Source organism: Lynx rufus, unplaced genomic scaffold, assembly GCF_022079265.1.
Source record: "Lynx rufus isolate CCGP_SWC_20201006 ecotype Redwood Valley unplaced genomic scaffold, mLynRuf1.p SCAF_8, whole genome shotgun sequence".
NCBI classification, from domain to species: Eukaryota; Metazoa; Chordata; class Mammalia; order Carnivora; family Felidae; genus Lynx; species Lynx rufus.
Window position 1 is genome coordinate 121,074,408 of NW_025814896.1, and position 19,932 is coordinate 121,094,339.

At 41.4% G+C, this 19,932-nt stretch overlaps 1 protein-coding gene across 1 annotated transcript in view; it reads left to right on the plus strand.

Moving 5' to 3' along the window:
• The window catches only part of DNAJC27 (DnaJ heat shock protein family (Hsp40) member C27), a 31,148-nt gene extending 11,490 nt beyond the window's left edge, over positions 1-19,658 (plus strand). Inside the window, exons 4-7 of the mRNA XM_047069290.1 lie at positions 12,152-12,316; positions 12,827-12,949; positions 16,159-16,319; positions 19,184-19,658. Coding sequence (XP_046925246.1) covers positions 12,152-12,316; positions 12,827-12,949; positions 16,159-16,319; positions 19,184-19,316 — 582 coding nt within the window. The 3' untranslated portion in view covers positions 19,317-19,658. The remainder of the gene's footprint in view (positions 1-12,151; positions 12,317-12,826; positions 12,950-16,158; positions 16,320-19,183) is intronic.
• Positions 19,659-19,932: the final 274 nt, after the last annotated feature.

Below are 19,932 nucleotides of genomic sequence, written 5' to 3' on the forward strand. Positions count from 1 at the left end.
ATGGGTCATGTTTTTCAATCTATTATGCCAATTTCTGCCCTTTAATTGAAATCTTTAGACCACTTATGTTTAATGTAATTATGAATATATTAGGGCACAAGTCTGCCATTTATTTTTCATTTTCTGTTTTTTCTGTTTTCCAGTTCTCTGTTTTCTGTTCCCTGCCATCTATGGGTTAGTCGAACACTTTTTGAATTCCATTCGATTTGTCCATAGTGTTTTTTTTTTTTTCTGAAAGTAATTAAATTGGATTTTATTTTATTATTTATTTATTTATTTATTTATTTAATATGAAACTTATTGTCAAATTGATTTCCATACAACACCCAGTGCTCATCCCAAAAGGTGTCCTCCTCAATACCCATCACCCACCCTTCCCTCCTCCCACCCCCCATCAACCCTCAGTTTGTTCTCAGTTTTTAAGAGTCTCTTATGTTTTGGCTCCCTCCCTCTCTAACCTTTTTTTTTTTTCCCTTCCCCTCCCCCATGGTCTTTTGTTAAGTTTCTCAGGATCCACGTAAGAGTGAAAACATATGGTATCTGTCTTTCTCTGTATGACTTATTTCACTTAGCATAACATTCTCCAGTTCCATCCACGTTGCTACAAAAGGCTATATTTCATTCTTTCTCATTGCCACGTAGTATTCCATTGTGTATATAAACCACAATTTCTTTATCCATTCATCAGTTGATGGACATTTAAGCTCTTTCCATAATTTGGCTATTGTTGAAAGTGCTGCTATAAACATTGGGGTACAAGTGCCCCTATGCATCAGCACTCCTGTATCCCTTGGGTAAGTTCCTAGCAGTGCTATTGCTGGGTCCTAGGGTAGATCTATTTTTAATTTTTTGAGGAACCTCCACACTATTTTCCAGAGCGGCTGCACCAGTTTGCATTCCCACCAACAGTGCAAGAGGGTTCCCGTTTCTTCACATCCTCGCCAGCATCTATAGTCTCCTGATTTGTTCATTTTGGCCACTCTGACTGGCGTGAGGTGATATCTGAGTGTGGTTTTGATTTGTATTTCCCTGATGAGGAGCGATGTTGAGCATCTTTTCATGTGCATGTTGGCCATCTGGATGTCTTCTTTAGAGAAGTGTCTATTCATGTTTTCTGCCCATTTCTTCACTGGATTATTTGTTTTTCGGGTGTGGAGTTTGGTGAGCTCTTTATAGATTTTGGATACTAGCCTTTTGTCTGATATGTCATTTGCAAATACCTTTTCTCATTCCGTTGGTTGCCTTTTAGTTTTGTTGATTGTTTCCTTTGCAGTGCAGAAGCTTTTTATCTTCATGAGGTTCGATAGGTCTTCAATTTCCTTCATAAGCTTTCTATAGTTTTCAGCATACAGATCTTTTACATCTTTGGTTAGATTTATTCCTAGGTATTTTATGCTTCTTGGTGCAATTGTGAATGGGATCAGTTTATTTGTCTCTCTGTTGCTTCATTATTAGTGTATAAGAATGCAACTGATTTCTGTACGTTGATTTTGTATCTTGAGACTTTGCTGAATTCATGTATCAGTTCTAGCAGACTTTTGGTGGAGTCTATCGGGTTTTCCATGTATAATATCATGTCATCTGCAAAAAGGGAAAGCTTGACTTCATCTTTGCCAATTTTGATGCCTTTGATTTCCTTTTGTTGTCTGATTGCTGATGCTAGCACTTCCAACACTATGTTAAACAACAGCGGTGAGAGTGGACCTGTCGTGTTCCTAATCTCAGGGGGAAAGCTCTCAGTTTTTCCCCCATTGAGGATGATATTAGCTGTGGGCTTTTCATAAGTGGCTTTTATGATGTTTAAGTATGTTCCCTCTATCCCGACCTTCTCGAGGGTCTTTATTAAGAAAGGATGCTGAATTTTGTCAAATGCTTTTTCTGCATCAATTGACAGGATTATATGGTTCTTATCTTTTCTTTTATTGATGTGATGTATCACGTTGATTGATTTGCAAATTGATTGACCAGCCCTGCATCCCAGAAATGAATCCCACTTGATCATGGTGAATAATTCTTTTTATATGCTGTTGAATTTGACTTGCTAGTATCTTGTTGAGAATTTTTGCATCCATATTCATCAGGGATATTGGCCTATAGTTCTCTTTTTTTGCTGGGTCTCTGTCTGCTTTAGGAATCAAAGTAATGCTGGCTTCATAGAATGAGTCTGGAAGTTTTCCTTCCCTTTCTATTTTTTGGAACAGCTTGAGAAGGATAGGTATTATCTCTGCTTTAAATGTCTGGTAGAATTCCCCTGGGAAGCCATCTGGTCGTGGACTCTTATTTGTTGGGAGATTTTTGATAACTGATTCAATTTCTTCACTGGTTATGGGTCTTTTCAAGTTTTCTATTTCTTCCCGTTTGAGTTTTGGAAGTGTGTGGGTGCTTAGGAATTTGTCCATTTCTTCCAGGTTGTCCAGTTTGTTGGCATATAATTTTTCATAGTATTCCCTGATAATTGCTTGTATTGCTGAGGGGTTGGTTGTAATAATTCCATTTTCATTCATGATTTTATCTATTTGGGTCATCTTCCTGTTCTTTTTGAGAAGCCTGGCTAGAGGTTTATCAATTTTGTTTATTTTTTCAAAAAACCAACTCTTGGTTTCATTGATCTGCTCTACAGTTTTTTTAGATTCTGTATTTATTTCTGCTCTGCTCTTTATTATTTCTCTTCTTCTGCTGGGTTTGGGGTATCTTTGCTGTTCTGCTTCTATTTCCTTCAGGTGTGCTGTTAGATTTTGTATTTGGGGTTTTTCTTGTTTCTTGAGATAGGCCTGGATTGCAATGTATTTTCCTCTCAGGACTGCCTTCACTGCATGCCCGAGTGTTTGGATTATTGTGTTTTCATTTTCATTTGTTTCCATATATTTTTTAATTTCTCCTCTGATTGCCTGGTTGACCCATTCATTCTTTAGTAGGGTGTTCTTTAACCTCCATGCTTTTGGAGGTTTTCCAGACTTTTTCCTGTGGTTGATTTCAAGCTTCATAGCGTTGTGGTCTGAAAGTGTGCATGGTATGATCTCAATTCTTTTATACTTATGAAGGGCTATTTTGTGACCCCGTATGTCATCGATCTTGGAGAATGTTCCATGTTACTCGAGAAGAAAGTATATTCTGTTGCTTTGCAATGCAGAGTTCTAAATATATCTGTCAAGTCCATCTGTTCCAATGTATCATTCAGGGCCCTTGTTAATTTATTGATCCTGTGTCTAGATGATCTATCCATTACTGTAAGTGAAGTATTAGAGTCCCCTGCAATTACCACATTCTTATCAATGAGGTTGCTTATGTTTGTGATTAATTGCTTTATATATTTGGGGGCTCCCGTATTTGGCACATGGACATTTATAATTGTTAGCTCTTCCTGATGGATAGACCCTGTAATTATTATGTAATGCCCTTCTTCATCTCTTGTTACAGCCTTTAATTTAAAGTCTAGTTTGTCTGATATAAGTATGGCTACTCCAGCTTTCTTTTGACTTCCAGTAGCATGATAGATAGTTCTCCATCCCCTCACTTTCAATCTGAAAGTGTCCTCAGGTCTAAAATGAGTCTCTTGTAGACAGCAAATAGATGGGTCTTGTTTTTTTTATCCATTCTGATACCCTATGTCTTTTGGTTGGCGCATTTAGTCCATTTACATTCAGTGTTATAGAAAGATATGGGTTTAGAGTATTGTGATGTCTGTAGGTTTCATGCTTATAGTGATGTCTCTGGTACTTTGTGTCCTTGCAACATTTCACTCACAGAATCCCCCTTAGGATCTCTTGTAGGGCTGGTTTAGTGGTGATGAATTCCTTCAGTTTTTGTTTGTTTGGGAAGACCTTTATCTCTCCTTCTATTCTGAATGACAGACTTGCTGGATAAAGGATTCTCGGCTGCATAGTTTTCTGTTCATCACATTGAAGATTTCCTGCCATTCCTTTCTGGCCTGCCAAGTTTCAGTAGATAGGTCTGTCACTAGTCTTATCAGTCTCCCTTTATATGTTAGAGCATGTTTATTCCTAGCTGCTTTCAGAATTTTCTCTTTATCCTTGTATTTTGCCAGTTTCACTATGATATGTTGTGCAGAAGATCGATTCAAGTTACATCTGAAGGGAGTTCTCTGTGCCTCTTGGATTTCAATGCCTTTTTCCTTCCCCAGATCAGGGAAGTTCTCAGCTATGATTCCTATTATACGGATATTGTTGCGTTTGATTGCATCACTTAGTTCTCTAATTCTCCCCTCATACTCCTGGATTTTTTTATCTCTCTTTTTCTTAGCTTCCTCTTTTTCCATAATTTTATCTTCTAATTCACCTATTCTCTCCTCTGCCTCTTCAATCCGAGCTGTGGTCGCCTCCATTTTATTTTGCACCTCATTTATAGCCTTTTTTTTAGCTCCTCATGACTATTTCTTAGTCCCCTGATCTCTGTAGCAATAGATTCTCTGCTGTCCTCTATACTTTTTTCAAACCCAGCAATTAATTTTATGACTATCATTCTAAATTCATATTCCGTTATATTGCTTAAATCGTTTTTGATCAATTCGTTAGCTGTCTCTACTTCCTGGAGTTTCTTTTGAGGAGAATTCTTACGTTTTGTCATTTTGGATAGTCCCTGGGGTGACGTGGAACCGCAGGGCACTTCCCCTGTGCTGTCTGGAGTAACTTGTATTGGTGGGTGGGGCCGCGGTCAGACCTGATGTCTGTCCCCAACCCACCGCTGGGGCCACAGTCAGACTGGTGTGTACCTTGTCTTCCCCTCTCCCAGGGGCAGGATTCACTGTGGAATGGTGTGGCCCCTGTCTGGGCTACTTGCACACTGCCAGGCTTGTGCTGCTGCTTTGATGGGATCTGGCATATTAGCCGGGGTGGATCCGCAAGGTGCACAGGGGAAGGAGGGGCAGGCTCAGATCGCTTTGCCATTGGTGGTCCCCTGTGGGAGGGGCCCTGCAGCACCAGGAGGGAGGCTCACCTGTCAGAGGGATGGATCCACAGAAGCACAGTGTTGGGTGTTTGCGCGGTGCAAGCAAGTTTGATGACGGGAACTGTTCCCTTTGGGGTTTCGGCTGGGGGATGGGAGAGGGAGATGGTGCTGGTCAGCGCCTTTGTTCCCTGCTGAGCTGAGCTCTGTCTTCCAGGGCTCAACACCTCTCCCTCCTGGTGTCCTCTCGCCCTCCCGCTCTCCGAGCAGAGCTGTTGACTTTTAACATTCCAGATGTTAAGTCCCGCTGGCTGTCAGAACTCACGCAGTCCGGCCCCTCTGCTTTTGCAAGCCAGACTCGGGGGCTCTGCCCTGCTGGGTGGGCTGCCCCTCCACCGCCCTGGCTCCCTCCCGCCAGTCCGTGCAGTGTGCACCGCCTCTCCGCCCTTCCTACCCTCTTCCGTGGGCCTCTTGTCTACGCTTGGCTCCGGAGAGTCTGTTTTGCTAGTCTTCTGGCGGTTTTCTGTGTTATTTAGGCAGGTGTGGGTGCAATCTAAGTGATCAGCAGGACGAGGTGAGCCCAGTGTCCTCCTGCACCGCCATCTTCTCAAACTCCTCCATGGTGTTTTTGAATAAATCTCTGAATCGCCGCATTAGTGGGTGGTCTAGTTATAACACTATTTAAATTATCACAGTCTTCTGATATCATCATTTTTTTTTTATTTTTTATTTTTTTAATTTTTTTTTTTCAACGTTTTTATTTATTGTTGGGACAGAGAGAGACAGAGCATGAACGGGGGAGGGGCAGAGAGAGAGGGAGACACAGAATCGGAAACAGGCTCCAGGCTCCGAGCCATCAGCCCAGAGCCTGACGCGGGGCTCGAACTCACGGACCGCGAGATCGTGACCTGGCTGAAGTCGGACGCCCAACCGACTGCGCCACCCAGGCGCCCCTGATATCATCATTTTAACAGTTTGAGTGGAATTGTAGAAACTTTTCCTCCCTTTGCATCTCTTTATCTTCCCCCATTTATGATTGTCTTAAAATTTTCTCTATATACCTTTAGAACTGCATGAGATAGTGTTTAATCTTTGCTTAACTGTCACACATAATTTAGAAAACTCAAGAAAGAAGGAAAGAAAGCCTGTTATATTCACTCATATTTTTGTTTACTCTGATCTTTCACTCTTCACTGTATTCCATACTCCTTCTTCATCATTTCCTTTCTATTTAAAGAATTTCCTTTAGCCATTCTCTTAGCATAAGTCTACTGACAACAGATTCTCTCCTAGTTTTCTTTGATTGAGATTGTCTCAATTTCCCATTTGTGCCTGAAGAATATTTTTTCTTGTTATAGGGTTCTGGGTTGATATTTCTTTTTTTTTTTTTTTCAGCACTTGAAAAATAGTGTACTTCTTTCCTTTGGCCTCCATGGATTCTGATGAGAAATCTGCCCCTTTGGCTACAGAGAACAGGCTTTTGTTGGGCTTTTGTCTGTACCCATTGACATTTCTTTTTTTTTTTTTAATTTTTTTTTTTTCAACGTTTATTTATTTTTGGGACAGAGAGAGACAGAGCATGAACGGGGGAGGGGCAGAGAGAGAGGCAGACACAGAATCGGAAACAGGCTCCAGGCTCCGAGCCATCAGCCCAGAGCCTGATGCGGGGCTCGAACTCACGGACCGCGAGCTCGTGACCTGGCTGAAGTCGGACGCTTAACCGACTGCCACCCAGGCGCCCCCCCATTGACATTTCTAAGTTGTACTTCTTCAGTTACATATCTTAGATATATGAGGCAAAAGAAAATCCAGGAAACTTACCACTGTGTCATTCATTGGGCCTCGAGGTCCCTAGCTTATCTGCTTTCTTCTCTCTACCTTCCAATGTCTTCTTATATAGGTTTTATATATAACACTCGGGGTTTTTTACCTGTACTTAGCAGGAAGAATAGGGAAAAGTATATCTACTCTATCTTCCTGGAAAAAAAAAATAATAATGTAATGCCTGTAAAATCTTCCGTCTTGTGAATATACCCAAATATATAGGTAAAATGAATTATTTTTTTAATGTTTATTTAGTTTTGAGAGAGAGAGAGAGAGAGAGAGAGCAAGCAGGAGAGGGCCAGAGAGAGAGGGGGGCAGAAGATCCAAACAAAGCAGGCTCCGTGCTGACAGTAGAGAGCCCAACATGGGGCTCGAACCCACGAACTATGAGATCATGACCTGAGCCAAAACCAAGAATCAGATGCTCAACCGACTGAGCCACCCAGGTGCCCCTAAAATGAAATCTTTTTAAATGTGGAGGCTTATACTTTACAAGTATAGAGTACTGTCAGTGAAAAAAGAACAGAAGTTCTAGATTACCACAAACTTGACACAGATTCTAATTACTGGAAATGCTAGAATAAATCTTAGATTTCTTCAAAGTCATAAAAATGGAGAGTTAGAAAATGTCTGAGAATTAATGTGGTCCAGCTTCTTTCTGCCCATTGTAGGATTTCTTTCTGTAGCATTCCTGATCAATGGCCATCATTCATTCACCTCATACCAATATGCCAGTTTCTGTGTTGGCCACTGGTAATACATAGCCCCTGTCCACATGGAACATAAATATGTCAGAGCACAAGATGTTGAACAAATGACAGATTGCTTAGGAGTATTTAATATCCAGCCCTAGCTTATCTGGGAGGACAGGAAGTCTTGTTGAAGGAAACAATGTTTATATTGAGCATTGATGGATAAGTAAGGATTACGTAGATTGGTGGGAATCCAGGAATGGTACACGGGATAGTTTTGAGTGGTACAGACTGAATAGTTTGGAGAATGAATGTCTCTAATGATGGGGTCACACTGCTTCACAAGTTCATCCTTCATAGAGTTAAAAACTCTAGATTAACGGCTCCCTTATGAAGGCTGCCTTCCTTTGACGTTCAGTATTAATTCTGGCCTTGTTTTTGGAGCAACATACTGAGTCTGTGCTTCTACAAGAGAACTTTCTAATATTTGTTAATCTGGTCTTTTTCAGGTAAAATATTTTCTAGTCCTGCCCCAGCTGGGCCTATCAGCATCCTTTGTGGGTAATTTCTAGTTAGTTGATAGGGAGCTGGGGACCGAACATAACATTCCAGATTGTCTAATGAAAAACACTGAGTGTTCCTTTACTTCCTACCATTAGACACCAGACTTCCGTCAATGCAACCTGAAATTATAATAGCTTTTTTTCAGCAGCTTAAAAAGATAGAAGCATAATTAATAGAAGCTCCTTGAAATCACCACTTCTGAAGTACCTTTTCTCTGAATAGCTTTGATTTCTCCTTTTTTGTCAAATAGTTGGCTGGCTGCAGCTCAAACCCTCCTTTTTGACAAGACTGAAGCCATCTTCTTCCTAAGTCCCAAGCTGCCCAGAGTATACTTTTGCTCAGCACACAGCTGGTTTTGAAGCACCCATAGCCATTCTCATGATCCCTGACTTCCCCCAGTCCTTGAGGCCTGTCCTCCATTGAAGCTTCTGTTGTCATCTGTCCTCCAGACAGGTTTACCCAAAGGGTCTGCTGAGAAAGGACAGTTGCTTAGAGTGTGAGACAGCACTCTCCGAGGAAATGTCAGAGAGGATTGTGAGGGAATGGCGGGCCTGTATCTTACCAGCAGTCCTGCTTCCACTGATGTACACAACTATGTTCTGGGGCTTGTTGGTAGGAGTTACATGGTCTATAGAAACCTCTTGAGGCCCGAGTGATATTAAACTAGCAGCTTTCTCTGACCTATAAGCTGGAAAGTTTGCCATCTTTGCTTTAAGAAATAATCCCGATTCCCTTAGCATCCTATTTAATTAAACTTTGGATGCAGCAAGACTTCCAGGACTAATATTAGAAAGCTGTTTTGGGAGATGAGAATAATAGAACTGTAGGGGACCATTGAGGCATCGACTTTGACCTTTTCGTTTTTACAGATGAGGAAACGAAAGCTTGAGGTCATAAAACCACTTACTCAAGATTACAGAGGTAACTAGCTGCTGAGCCCAGACTTGAACTTGAGTCAGTTGAAAGAGAAATCCGTGGGGCTTGCCTAAGTCTCTGTTTACACACAAATCTCCCTCTGGATAACATCATTTGCATCTTGGAATTCGTTCCTTTCCCCTTTGGCCTCTACTTTCATTCCTGACATTCAGCTATTCTTTTTTATTTTTTTTAATGTTTATTCATTTTTGAGAGACAGAGAGAGACAGAGCATGAGCGGGGAAGGGGCAGAGAGAGGGAGACACAGAATCTGAAGCAGGCTCTAGGCTCTGAGCTGTCAGCGCAGAGCCCGACGTGGGGCTTGAACTCACGAACTGCGAGATCACTCTAGACCCACCAGGAGATCATGACCCGAGCTGAAGTTGGACACTCAACCGACTGAGCCTCCGAGGCGCCCCCTGACATTCAGCTATTCTTGATTTAAAATGTCTCAAATACTTTCACCTGCTAGGCCCTGTTGGCGACGTATCAGGATGCATGCCTTCACATTCTTACAGTCTAGTGGGGAAGGCAGCTGTATATGCTACCAACTATAAAACTAGACAGGAAGTGATAACAAGCGCTACTAGAAGCACAGAGCCTGTGGTGTTTCAGGGATGAAGAAGTTAGATTCTGTTTGGCAGGGGTAGGAGGTTAGATGATGAGGCACGGGGCAGAGAAAAACTACATGAAAGATACGGTGTTATAGCTAAACTTGAAAGATTGAAGGTAAAGAGGTGTCTGTTTCCAGGTGGAATTAGGTTTGGGGAAAGAGAGATTATCCAGTTTGAAGTGCAGCAGGTAGGAGGAGGGTAAGACTGGAAAGTTGGTGGAGGACTGATCAGAAACTTTTAACGTCAATTAAAAGAATTTGAACTTTAGGAGGTTGGCAGTAGGGAAACACTAAAGAATTTTTGAACCAGGGCTTTCAAAAGATAAATACACAGTATGTATAATGTTGCTGGGGAGATTACTTAGGAAATTCTTGGACTGGTAGTCAAGAGATAGTGTAATGTTGGCAAGTGGAAATGGAAAGGAAGTGACAGGTGCAGGAAATATGGCAGAGGAAGCTTCTACAGGATTGTTTGTCCCTGATGTGCAAAAAGGCAGAGGAAAGCAGCAAAGGTTAACGCTAGGCTTTCAATCCACGTGACTCAGAGAATGGTGTGCCCCTATTATGACTAGAAGTTCAAGGGAAGGAAGAGATTGGGAAGGAGTAAGATGGAGGCTTTTCTGTTGTACACATTGAATTTGAGATTCTGGCAGGACATTCAGCTGGAAGAGTCTAGAGCTAATTGGAAATGCAGGTCTGCGAGAACAGATGAAAAGGCTCACCTTGCAGGATCTCACAGTTGAAACTGTGCAGGTGGCTGGTGTTGCTGAGTTGGGAGGAAGGATGGAAGAAGAAAGTCTGAGGGCCCGGGACAGGATTTGGGGAAGGATGGTGGCAGGCTGGAGTGGGAGCAATGGAGAGAGGAGGAGTTGGTAAAAGACCAGTTAAGAACCTGGAGAAGGTGGTGTATGGGAGCCAAGGCAACATGAGTTTCAGGAAAGAAGGGAGAGGCCCGTTTTCACTACTGCGGGCGGGCTGAGGACCATGAGGACTGGGGAGAAGACTCTTGCCGTTCATCACTTTACATTCTTTATGGTTTTGTTGGTCTTAATTGTAGAGGATAGCTTCTTCTGTTTCTGCAAATTAGTAGGCATAGGCAGTCTTGGTTCAGGTGTCTATCTGTACTCAGAAACCTAAACTTCATGCCTGATGCGTGTAAGATGTCTTCATTTCTTACCGCATATCCAGCATGAGTGCACATATACTGGAATTCCATGAGAAGGCGGGTAATGCGTGGCCTCTGTCAAGGTTCTTACTGGAATTTTGGCTGAAACCCCCAATCTGTCAGTGTCGTTCCTCACCCACCCCACCTGTCATTGCCTCTGCCACGTCAGTGTGTCCTGTACTTCGTGCTGCCTCTTCCTAGAGTTACGTACATGCCCCAGAAGCGAGACACCGTTTCTAATAAAGAATATCAAAGGAGGACAATCAGAATGAATGTGAGGAAGGAAGGAGGAAGGTGCTTATATACACTGTTTTCCAGGCACCATTTAGGTGATTTGCCTTCAGTATCTCATTTAATCCTCATAATAACCCTGTGAAGTAAGTGGTATTGTCCCCATTTTACAGATGAGGAAACTGAGATGCAGAGAGGTTAAGTGACTTGCCCAAGATCACACAACTAGTAAGTAAGTGTGAACCCAGATCTGACTCCAGAGCCTGTGCTCTTTCCCATTACATCACACTGAGGCTCTGAGTTCAGAGTTCTAAAGTTGGTGTGCAGACCCAAGAGTCATGGGGAAGCTCTGCCTGATGTTCTGGGGGAGCCAGCTTTGGGATGTGATATATAGAGGTCTGTGCCTATTGCTGACGCTTATGTCATTTTTGCCTTAAGTTCTTCATTGTTCACTCACTTTCTGGTTCTTCCTAAGAAGAGCTTCACTCTATGGAATTTGTGTTATTTTAAGGTCTACTAACAAGAATTAAAGATTGCTTGCCTCAGGGTGCCTGGGTGGCTCAGTCAGTTAAACGTCCGACTTCGGCTCAGGTCATGAACTCGCGGTCTGTGGGTTCGAGCCCCGTGTCCAGCTCTGTGCTGACAACTTGGAGCTTGGAGCCTGCTTCGGATTCTGTGTCTCCCTCTCTCTCTGCCCCTCCCGTGCTCATGCTTTGTCTCTCTCTGTCTCTGGAAAATAAATAAACATTAAAAAAATTTGCCTTGGGGTGCCTGGGTGGCTCAGTCGGTTAAGCGTCCAACTTTGGCTCAGGTCATGATCTCGTGGTTTGTGAGATTGAGCCCCATGTCGGACTCTGTGCTGACAGCTCAGAGCCTGGAGCCTGCTTCAGATTCTGTGTCTCTGTCTCTCTCTGCCCCTCCCCCCTCAAAATAAAATAAACATAAAAAATTTTTTAAAATAAATAAAAGAAAATCGAAAAGATTGCCTCCAGGGAATGGAACTCAAGGTGAGGAGGGTGGGGCAGGAGGCTGTTGTTTTCATCACAAGGTGAAAACTAGGCTTGTACTAGGCTATTTTTTTTATCGTGTTATTTTGATTTTCTAAAAAGTCCCTTAAAGACCAGTAGATATTGGTCTTTAATCTGACTACACCAAAGAACACACTTTGTTACATTCATGACTGTGAGATATATTCTTCTAAAATCACAAAACCTACAATTTGTGCACCTGTTCTTTTATGTGAAGGTTCGTAATGAGTTTTACAAGGATACACAGGGTGTAATACTGGTCTATGATGTTGGGCAGAAGGACTCCTTTGATGCCCTTGATGCTTGGCTGGCAGAGATGAAACAAGACCTTGGACCTCATGGAAACATGGAAAATATTGTATTTGCGGTGTGTGCCAACAAGGTAACTGCTTTGGAAATGTTTGCTCAACCTTCTGAATTCATTATGGGAGGAGTGCAGCTCTGAGTTTGGGGGAAGAAATGAAAAGAAGTCCTTATTCTATGATATAGGAATCAACATCTTTTCAAAAGCTATGTCCCTAAGACGTAAAGAATAAAACCACAAACTCCGGTGTACCAGGATATTTATCCATTTTCTTCTGGTGCCATACTTGGGGAAGGGTATTGGTGACTGAGCAGGATAGGTAGACCCTCTGAGTAGGAAGAGTTTTCTCAAAGGATAAAGTGGGAAGTGTGGGACAGGCACTTGCCATTTTGCCACAGAATATCAGTCTCTGTTCAATATTAGCAATTTTTTTTGTCCCTTGTGGTCCATATAATTGCATATACTAGTGCTGGGGGTTCCTTTAGGAGTGGATTTTGCTTCAAGAAAGAATTGATGAAGACCTCACTGGGCCTGTTTTAGTGGGTCATGTCTGGGGTCTTCTCTCTGTCCTCCAACTTCCTATTTCAGATTGACTGTACCAAACACCGCTGTGTAGATGAAAGTGAAGGGCGTCTCTGGGCCGAAAGCAAAGGGTTCTTGTACTTTGAAACTTCAGCACAAACCGGAGAAGGAATCAATGAAATGTTCCAGGTAAACTCGCATTGTTTTGTTTGTATCAGGGCTGGCCATGCCCAATTTTAGTTTAAATTATGAGAAACAAAAATGTAATAGGAATTTGTCATTAGAATGAGCTTGGTCTTTCAGAAGCTGGTGAGAAAAAGATAGAAAGAGGGAGAGAGAGAGAGAGAGAGAGAGAGAGAGAGAGAGAGAGAGTGTGTGTGTGTGTGTGTGTGTGTGTGTGTGTGTGTGTGTGATGTCTGCCTGCTGACTACAGACCTGGGTGATTGTCAGAGTTACTATGGGAAATTCTTCAAAATACAGATTTTTGGGCTCTAGACCCACCAGAAGCTTAGTGCTGTGATGGAGCTCAGGAATCTATATTTTGAAAAACCTTTCTAGGTGATTCTGATGATCATCAAGTTTAACGACAGTTATTATATACTGACAGTAGAACAAAGATTTTCTTTAAAACTGCCTTTGGTTAATGGTGTTACATTTGCACGCATAGTTATGTGGAAGCATTACTTTGGCAAAATTGCCTTGCCAGAGTGAATGTGTATGGTGCAGCTAGAGAATAGGGGACTGTCATTGCAGAGTCCAGCCAGTCACATGTAAAAATAAGGTCTTACCCACCAAGTAGGTGATGGAAGGATGTACTCATATTGCAACCTGAATGAATGGTCATTTTTAAAAAATTACTAATCTTGAATCATTTTAAGGGAATGAGGCTTTTTAAAATAATAAATTATAAAGTCAACTCTTAGTTACAGATACATTTGGAGGTAAGTGGTGGCATGAATTATGCATTTTTTCTTATGAATATATCTGATATTTTGGGAATTTTTAACATTTCAAAGAGTGTAGCTATACTGTAATGAGTTGTTCTTAATTATTGAGTGGGATTTTATTTAATCTTTTATGCTGAATTTCTTTCTCATAAGATGTCACCGCCCCTACTAGAAGACAAGTTTCATCCTTGGCTGACAGGCTGAATTGGGCATCAGTAGCTTCTATTTCAAGACCAAATAAGGTTGATGTTAGCTTGCCACACTCTGTATCCCATTTAGCACATGGTCCTGTGTGAGCTTGTACCTATTCATGTGCAGTAACGATGCTTAATCATTTGAATAGTATTTTATCATTCTGGCGAAGTTTACGTGTTTCATCTCATTTGAGACTCTTACTGTATGATGGGTATTGTTCTTATTTCCGATGTGATAGTATCTAAGAGTAGTAAAGTGACTTGTTCAAGGACTATAAATAATGACTGTTGAAAATTAAATTTCTTTCAGCACTTCAAAGGCGATGGTCCATTCTCTCCTGGCCTGTATTGAATCTCATGAGACGTTAGCACCCATTTTTACTCTTATTCTTTTGTACATAATGTGTTTTTTTCCCCATCCAGCCACTTTCAAGAGTTCATCTTTGGCTTTTAGGATGTGGACCATGTGCCTGGGTGTGGTTCTCTTTATATTTGCCCTGCGTGGTGTTTCTTGAGTTTCTCAGATTGCTAGGCAGGTGTTTTTCACCACTATTTGTTCAAAAGTTTTTTGGCTCAGGGTGTCCAGGTGGCTCAGTCGGTTGGGCATCAGATTTCGGCTCGGGTCATGATCTCGTGGTTTGTGAGTTTGAGCCCCGTGTCGGGCTCTGTGCTGACAGCTCAGTGCCTGGAGCCTGCTTCGAATTCTGTGTCTCCTTCTCTCTCTGCTCCTCCCCTGCTCATGTTCTCTCTCCCTTTCAAAAATAAAGACTAAAAAAAAAATTTAAAAAGTTTTTTGGCTCTATTTCTACTCTTTTCCTTCTGGGACTCCAGTTACATGTATATCAGACCATTTGATTTTGTCCCACCGTCCTTGAGGCTATGTTTATTTTTCTTCCCTTTTTCTCTCTTTTTCAGATTGCGTAGTCTCTATGGTGACAGTGCACAGAGTATGAGATATGAGCAGGATCAAAAAATAGTTTTCACTTCAGACAACAAAAAAAATAGGCAAAGAATCTGAACAATTTACAGAAAAAGCAATAAGCATATGAAAAGACACTCCACTTCACTTAAAATTAAAGAAATGCAAATTAAAACTGTGCGACACATGTAGGTTTGGCAGAAGGGAAGCTGTATGATTATGCCCCATAGTGACAAGGGTGTAGAGAAATAACACTGTCAGACACTGTGATGGGAGTGTAAACGGCACCGTTTTTTTTGTATGAAAATTGTCAAAATCAAAAATTAAAATGCCCGTACACTGTTATTTAGTACTTCTGCTTTTAGGAATTTGTTAAAGCAGTATCTCCACAAGTGTGTGGAGATACACACACACTCACACACACACACACACACAAAGTATTCACTAAAACACTGTGTGCAGTAGCAAAACCTGGAAACAATAGCCTTGTCTAAGAAAGTAGGGAGTTGGTTAAATAAATTAAGATATAGTCACACAGTGGAATACTGAACAGTCATTAAAAAGGAAGAAAGTGTCTAGAGGTAGCTGGATAAAGGGCCCAAGGTCTATTTTTATGTGAAAAAAATGCAAGGAGCTAAGCAGTATGTTTAATCTGCTCTCTTTTATGTAACAATTTAGTGTGTAGATGGAGGTACTGGTATTCTGATAGAAAATTTTTCTGGAAAGATACTCAAAAAAAATATTAACAATGGTTACTTCAAGGAGAAGAACTTGAGGGACAGGGAGACATAGTTTTCATTTTACACTTTCATTTACCATTTGAATCTTTCTAACGGTATTCATCTACTACTTTTTTTTTTTTTAACATTTATTCTCTTTTGAGAGAGACAGAGCGGGTAAGGGGTAGAGAGAGGGAAACACAGAATCTGAAGCAGGCTTCAGGCTCTGAGCTGTCAGCACAGAGCCCGACGCGGGGCTCGAACTCACAAACTGTGAGATCATGACCTGAGCCGAAGTCAGACGCTCAACCGACTGAGACACTCAGGCGCCCCTCATCTACTACTTTGTAACTTCAAGTATGGTTATTTGAGAATAGGATTATGAGCCATTTAAATTTTATTCCTTATACTTTTGTGTTCTTAAAAAAAATACACAAGCACACGCACACACATATAAACATACAGAGTAGGATGAAAGAAAAAAAATCTTCCAAACTATATTTGCTTTATGGTGAATTTTAAGAGTTATTGGAATGTATTAAAATTCTTTAAGTTATACTTAAAAGGAATTCCTGTTTTCACAAAGTCAGTTCTATTCTGGGATGATCTCTTTTTGCAGACCTTTTACGTATCCATAGTTGATTTATGTGAAAATGGCGGGAAACGTCCTATCACGAATAGCAGCGCTAGTTTCACCAAAGAACAAGCAGACACCATTCGCAGAATTCGAAACAGTAAGGACAGTTGGGACATGTTGGGAGTCAAACCTGGGGCCTCAAGGTAAGCAATGCTCTAGGATATTAGTGCTGAGTGCTATCAGTTGTCAATATTATAGGTCCGGTACATCTTCTTGTAATTGGCTAGAAATATGAAGTTTGTAGAAATGTATTAGATTATGTTATAACTCTTCTTCACTGAATTAACTGAGTACCAGAAAAACAAAATAGAGGGCACAGTTGCCTGATGAGGGAACTTTGTGGTGTATTACATAAAAACTTTCCGAAACAGCATGCTCTGATTTTGTCTGTGTTGAAAAAGAGCCTACAAGCAAATGTAACCTTAAAAAAAATACCTTACAAAATCATAGAGTTTTAGAAGAGGAAAAGAACGTTAGCAGCTTATCCAAACATTTCATTTTATAGGTGAGAAAACTGGGATTCGTGAGACTAAACACATGTTCAAGGACCCTAGGCTGATTCTGTCTCTTTTCTACTGCACTTAAAATACTGCTAGGTCCTCATCTGTCTGTGAATTTATGTTAAATGGTTTTATTTTTAGCCAAAAGAAATATTTGGGAGGAAGAGAAATACAATCACTTTTCTTTGTTGCTTGTGTAAAAATAAATCCTTGTTCAGTATGGTTATATAACTTTTAACAATATAACGCTTCTGTTACTGCACATATTATAATTTTTATTGGAATTATAAGGATTCTTGGATCTTTTTATTTTATACCATAACTGTTCTCCCCATCCTTCTCCCTTTCTACTTTTTCATCTTTATTCCCACAAAAGAAAACTACATGTTGAAATGCCTTCTTGGCACCAATAGCATTAAGTTTCTCTTTTCCATTTTGGTCTCATAGCATATCTTCGAGTCTAGAAGGCAAGAGGGGAGGGGGAGAGGAAGACAGTAACTGGTCACCGTGACTTGCCAGGCATTACTGAGGAGGCTTTAAGCACCTGAACAATTCAGATGGTCTCATGTATATAGCTCAATTAGTTGTGCCTTTTAAATGTCCTTTTGGATTTCCATAGTCTCCTTCTAAAGTCTTCCGTTTCACCTCCAAGAGATATTGGCTCTAAAATTAAGAAACTCTACTTGTTAGTTAACTTAGAACAGGAAGGAAAAATAAAATTTGGGTTCCTTACTTATTTACTATGTTAATTGGAATCTACCAAAATTTATAGGACCTCCTTAAGTTCTATACTGTTAATCAATATAAACATGTACTTTTCTTATCTTTGTTTCTCTGGGTCTATCAAACAAATTTTATATGGCAGTGAGCACATTTCAGAGAACCTATAAGCAGTTTTTAAAGGTATAAAGAGTTTTATTGTCTGTTCAGTGATGTGTTTACTATTCTTGAACTTTAAGAAAATTTTCATTTTCAGTAGAATTAATATGTTACTTTGTTAAAAATATTTAATATATTTTTTATTTTGGAGAAGAATTCTGGCAATTCAGATTTCTTCAGAGAGGGAAAATAGGATTTTTGTTAGCTAATATCAAAAGTAAAAAAGCCCCGTGCATGTTTTAAAACAAGAAAATTCGGGACTCATCTGAGAGCAGAAAGCGAAAAAAGCCTTACAATACATGCCCCCAGCCTGAACTGTTAAGATGACCCTGTGGCCTCAGTCTTTCCAGGTAGACACACAAATTTTCCGTCACCTGCAAGATAATCAAAGACCATCTCTAATTCAGAGAGCCAAATAGAAATCCTTCTGATAAAAAAGGAAGGAGAAAAACTAGGGCATTTGGGAAAGCACCATATCCAGGCTTATAGGATAATTGGAGCCCTGAATTACACAAGGAAGGTGGGAAATAAAACCATCTGGTAAGGACAGAGCTAAACCTGGCCAGAGGAGGCGCTGGGCACTTAGAAGCGTCTGGATCCTGACACCAGAGGATGCTGAAGAGCAGGGAGAGGGGCATGTGGTCTCCAGGCTCCTCCCCAGCCGGTCCCTGCTTCTTGAAGAGCTCTGAAGCCTAAAGAGCCCTCCTGGAGCTTTCCTGGCCTTTGCGGACACATTCTGTGCTGCTCCTTTCCTCTCTGGATTATGTTCACTTCTCTCTCGCTGTAGCTCTCGGGTACCCCTCTGCAGCGTCCCTTTCTTGGTCAATGGTGTGACCATCTTCCCTGAGCCTGAGTTCCTGTGACCCTGGAACTCCTTTCAGCCCATTTTCTAACATTTTCTCCACCCGTACATCCAGCTCATCATCTGCTTCTGCCAACTCATAATGTTATCTCTCGTCTTCGCTTGTTTGTCTCCACAAACACCTTGATCCAGACTCTTGGGACTTGTGCTTGGGTTATTGTGACAACCTCCTACCTGTCTCCCAAGTTCAAAAAACAGCTTTCTTAGCACCCTTTTGTCACGAAACACCTACTGATGTCATTGTTCATCAAATCCACTTTTTTGTTGTTTTAGTTCCAAGGCCCTTCTCCTACTGACCCCTGCTTCCTGACCAACTTTGTTTTTGTTACCTCCCAGCGGCGTCCTCATGGAACTTCATGCCGTGGCCCTGCTGTTCCTAGTCTTTGCCAGCTCTCTCCCAGTTGCTCTGTCTTTCCCCACCTTCCTTCAGAACCCTGTTCCAGAGGCCTTCCCCAATCGCCCCACACCCTCATCATGAGTGCCTGCTGGGTACTGCAGACCTTTTCATCGGATCTTTCTTTTACCAAGGGCTTTCTTGGTGTTTCCATACTCACTTCACCCTGTGTTTCTTTTTCTACTTTTATGTAATGTATTACTTATTTGTATATTGTTGGTCTCCTAGTCCTTTAGTTCCCCCTTTTGAGAAGAGGTGGTCATTATTTGGGAGATACTTTCTGCAAGAGTTATTATGGAACCCCTGACAGCCCAGCTGCAGGGGGCGGGGACTGGCCTGTGGCTGACACAGAGCTTTGCTGCTCTCTCGTAGGGATGAAGTCAACAAAGCCTATCGGAAACTCGCTGTGCTGCTTCACCCTGACAAGTGCGTGGCGCCTGGTAGTGAAGATGCCTTCAAAGCAGTTGTGAATGCCCGGACAGCCCTCCTGAAAAACATCAAATAGGAAGTAAGAGACAAAGACAAGTGTGGGCCTCACGTACAAACTGACTCTCCCTAGAAGGGAAATAACCAACATGGATTTTTTTTCTCCACAAAATCCTACTGCTTTTTTCACCCGTGTTGTCATTTGTAAATTAGAAATCGAGGTGCCTGTTACCATTTTGCAGACATTTTTCAGAGCGGTGAAGAGAACCGAGCACCCCTTGTACACTGTAGTTCATTTCATATTTCCAGGTAATCTGAATTTTTTCCCTTTCATTTGTAAGCTCTGTAATTGTAGCATCCCATATGCACTTCACTCAGGAAAGTCCGTGAGGTTTCTGGAGGGAGGAAGGAGGATAGGAGAACCCTTACACTTTTTCTTTTTTTTTTTTTTTTAAATTCATCAGAGAAGGAAACAACAAAAACAAGGAAACAATATCAAAAACCCCCAAAGTTTGGTAGAACCTCACAAGCGAGTCGTTCCTTTTACAAATTCCTTAGGTGGTATTTGACCCATCGTTCAATCTATGATTAATGAACTCTTGACAGCCCTTTGGAAGTTTGTGAGTTGAGGTGATACAGTTCTGAGTTGAGCAGCCCTTTCAGCACCTGCAGTCTGGTCCCCTTCTCCAGCCACC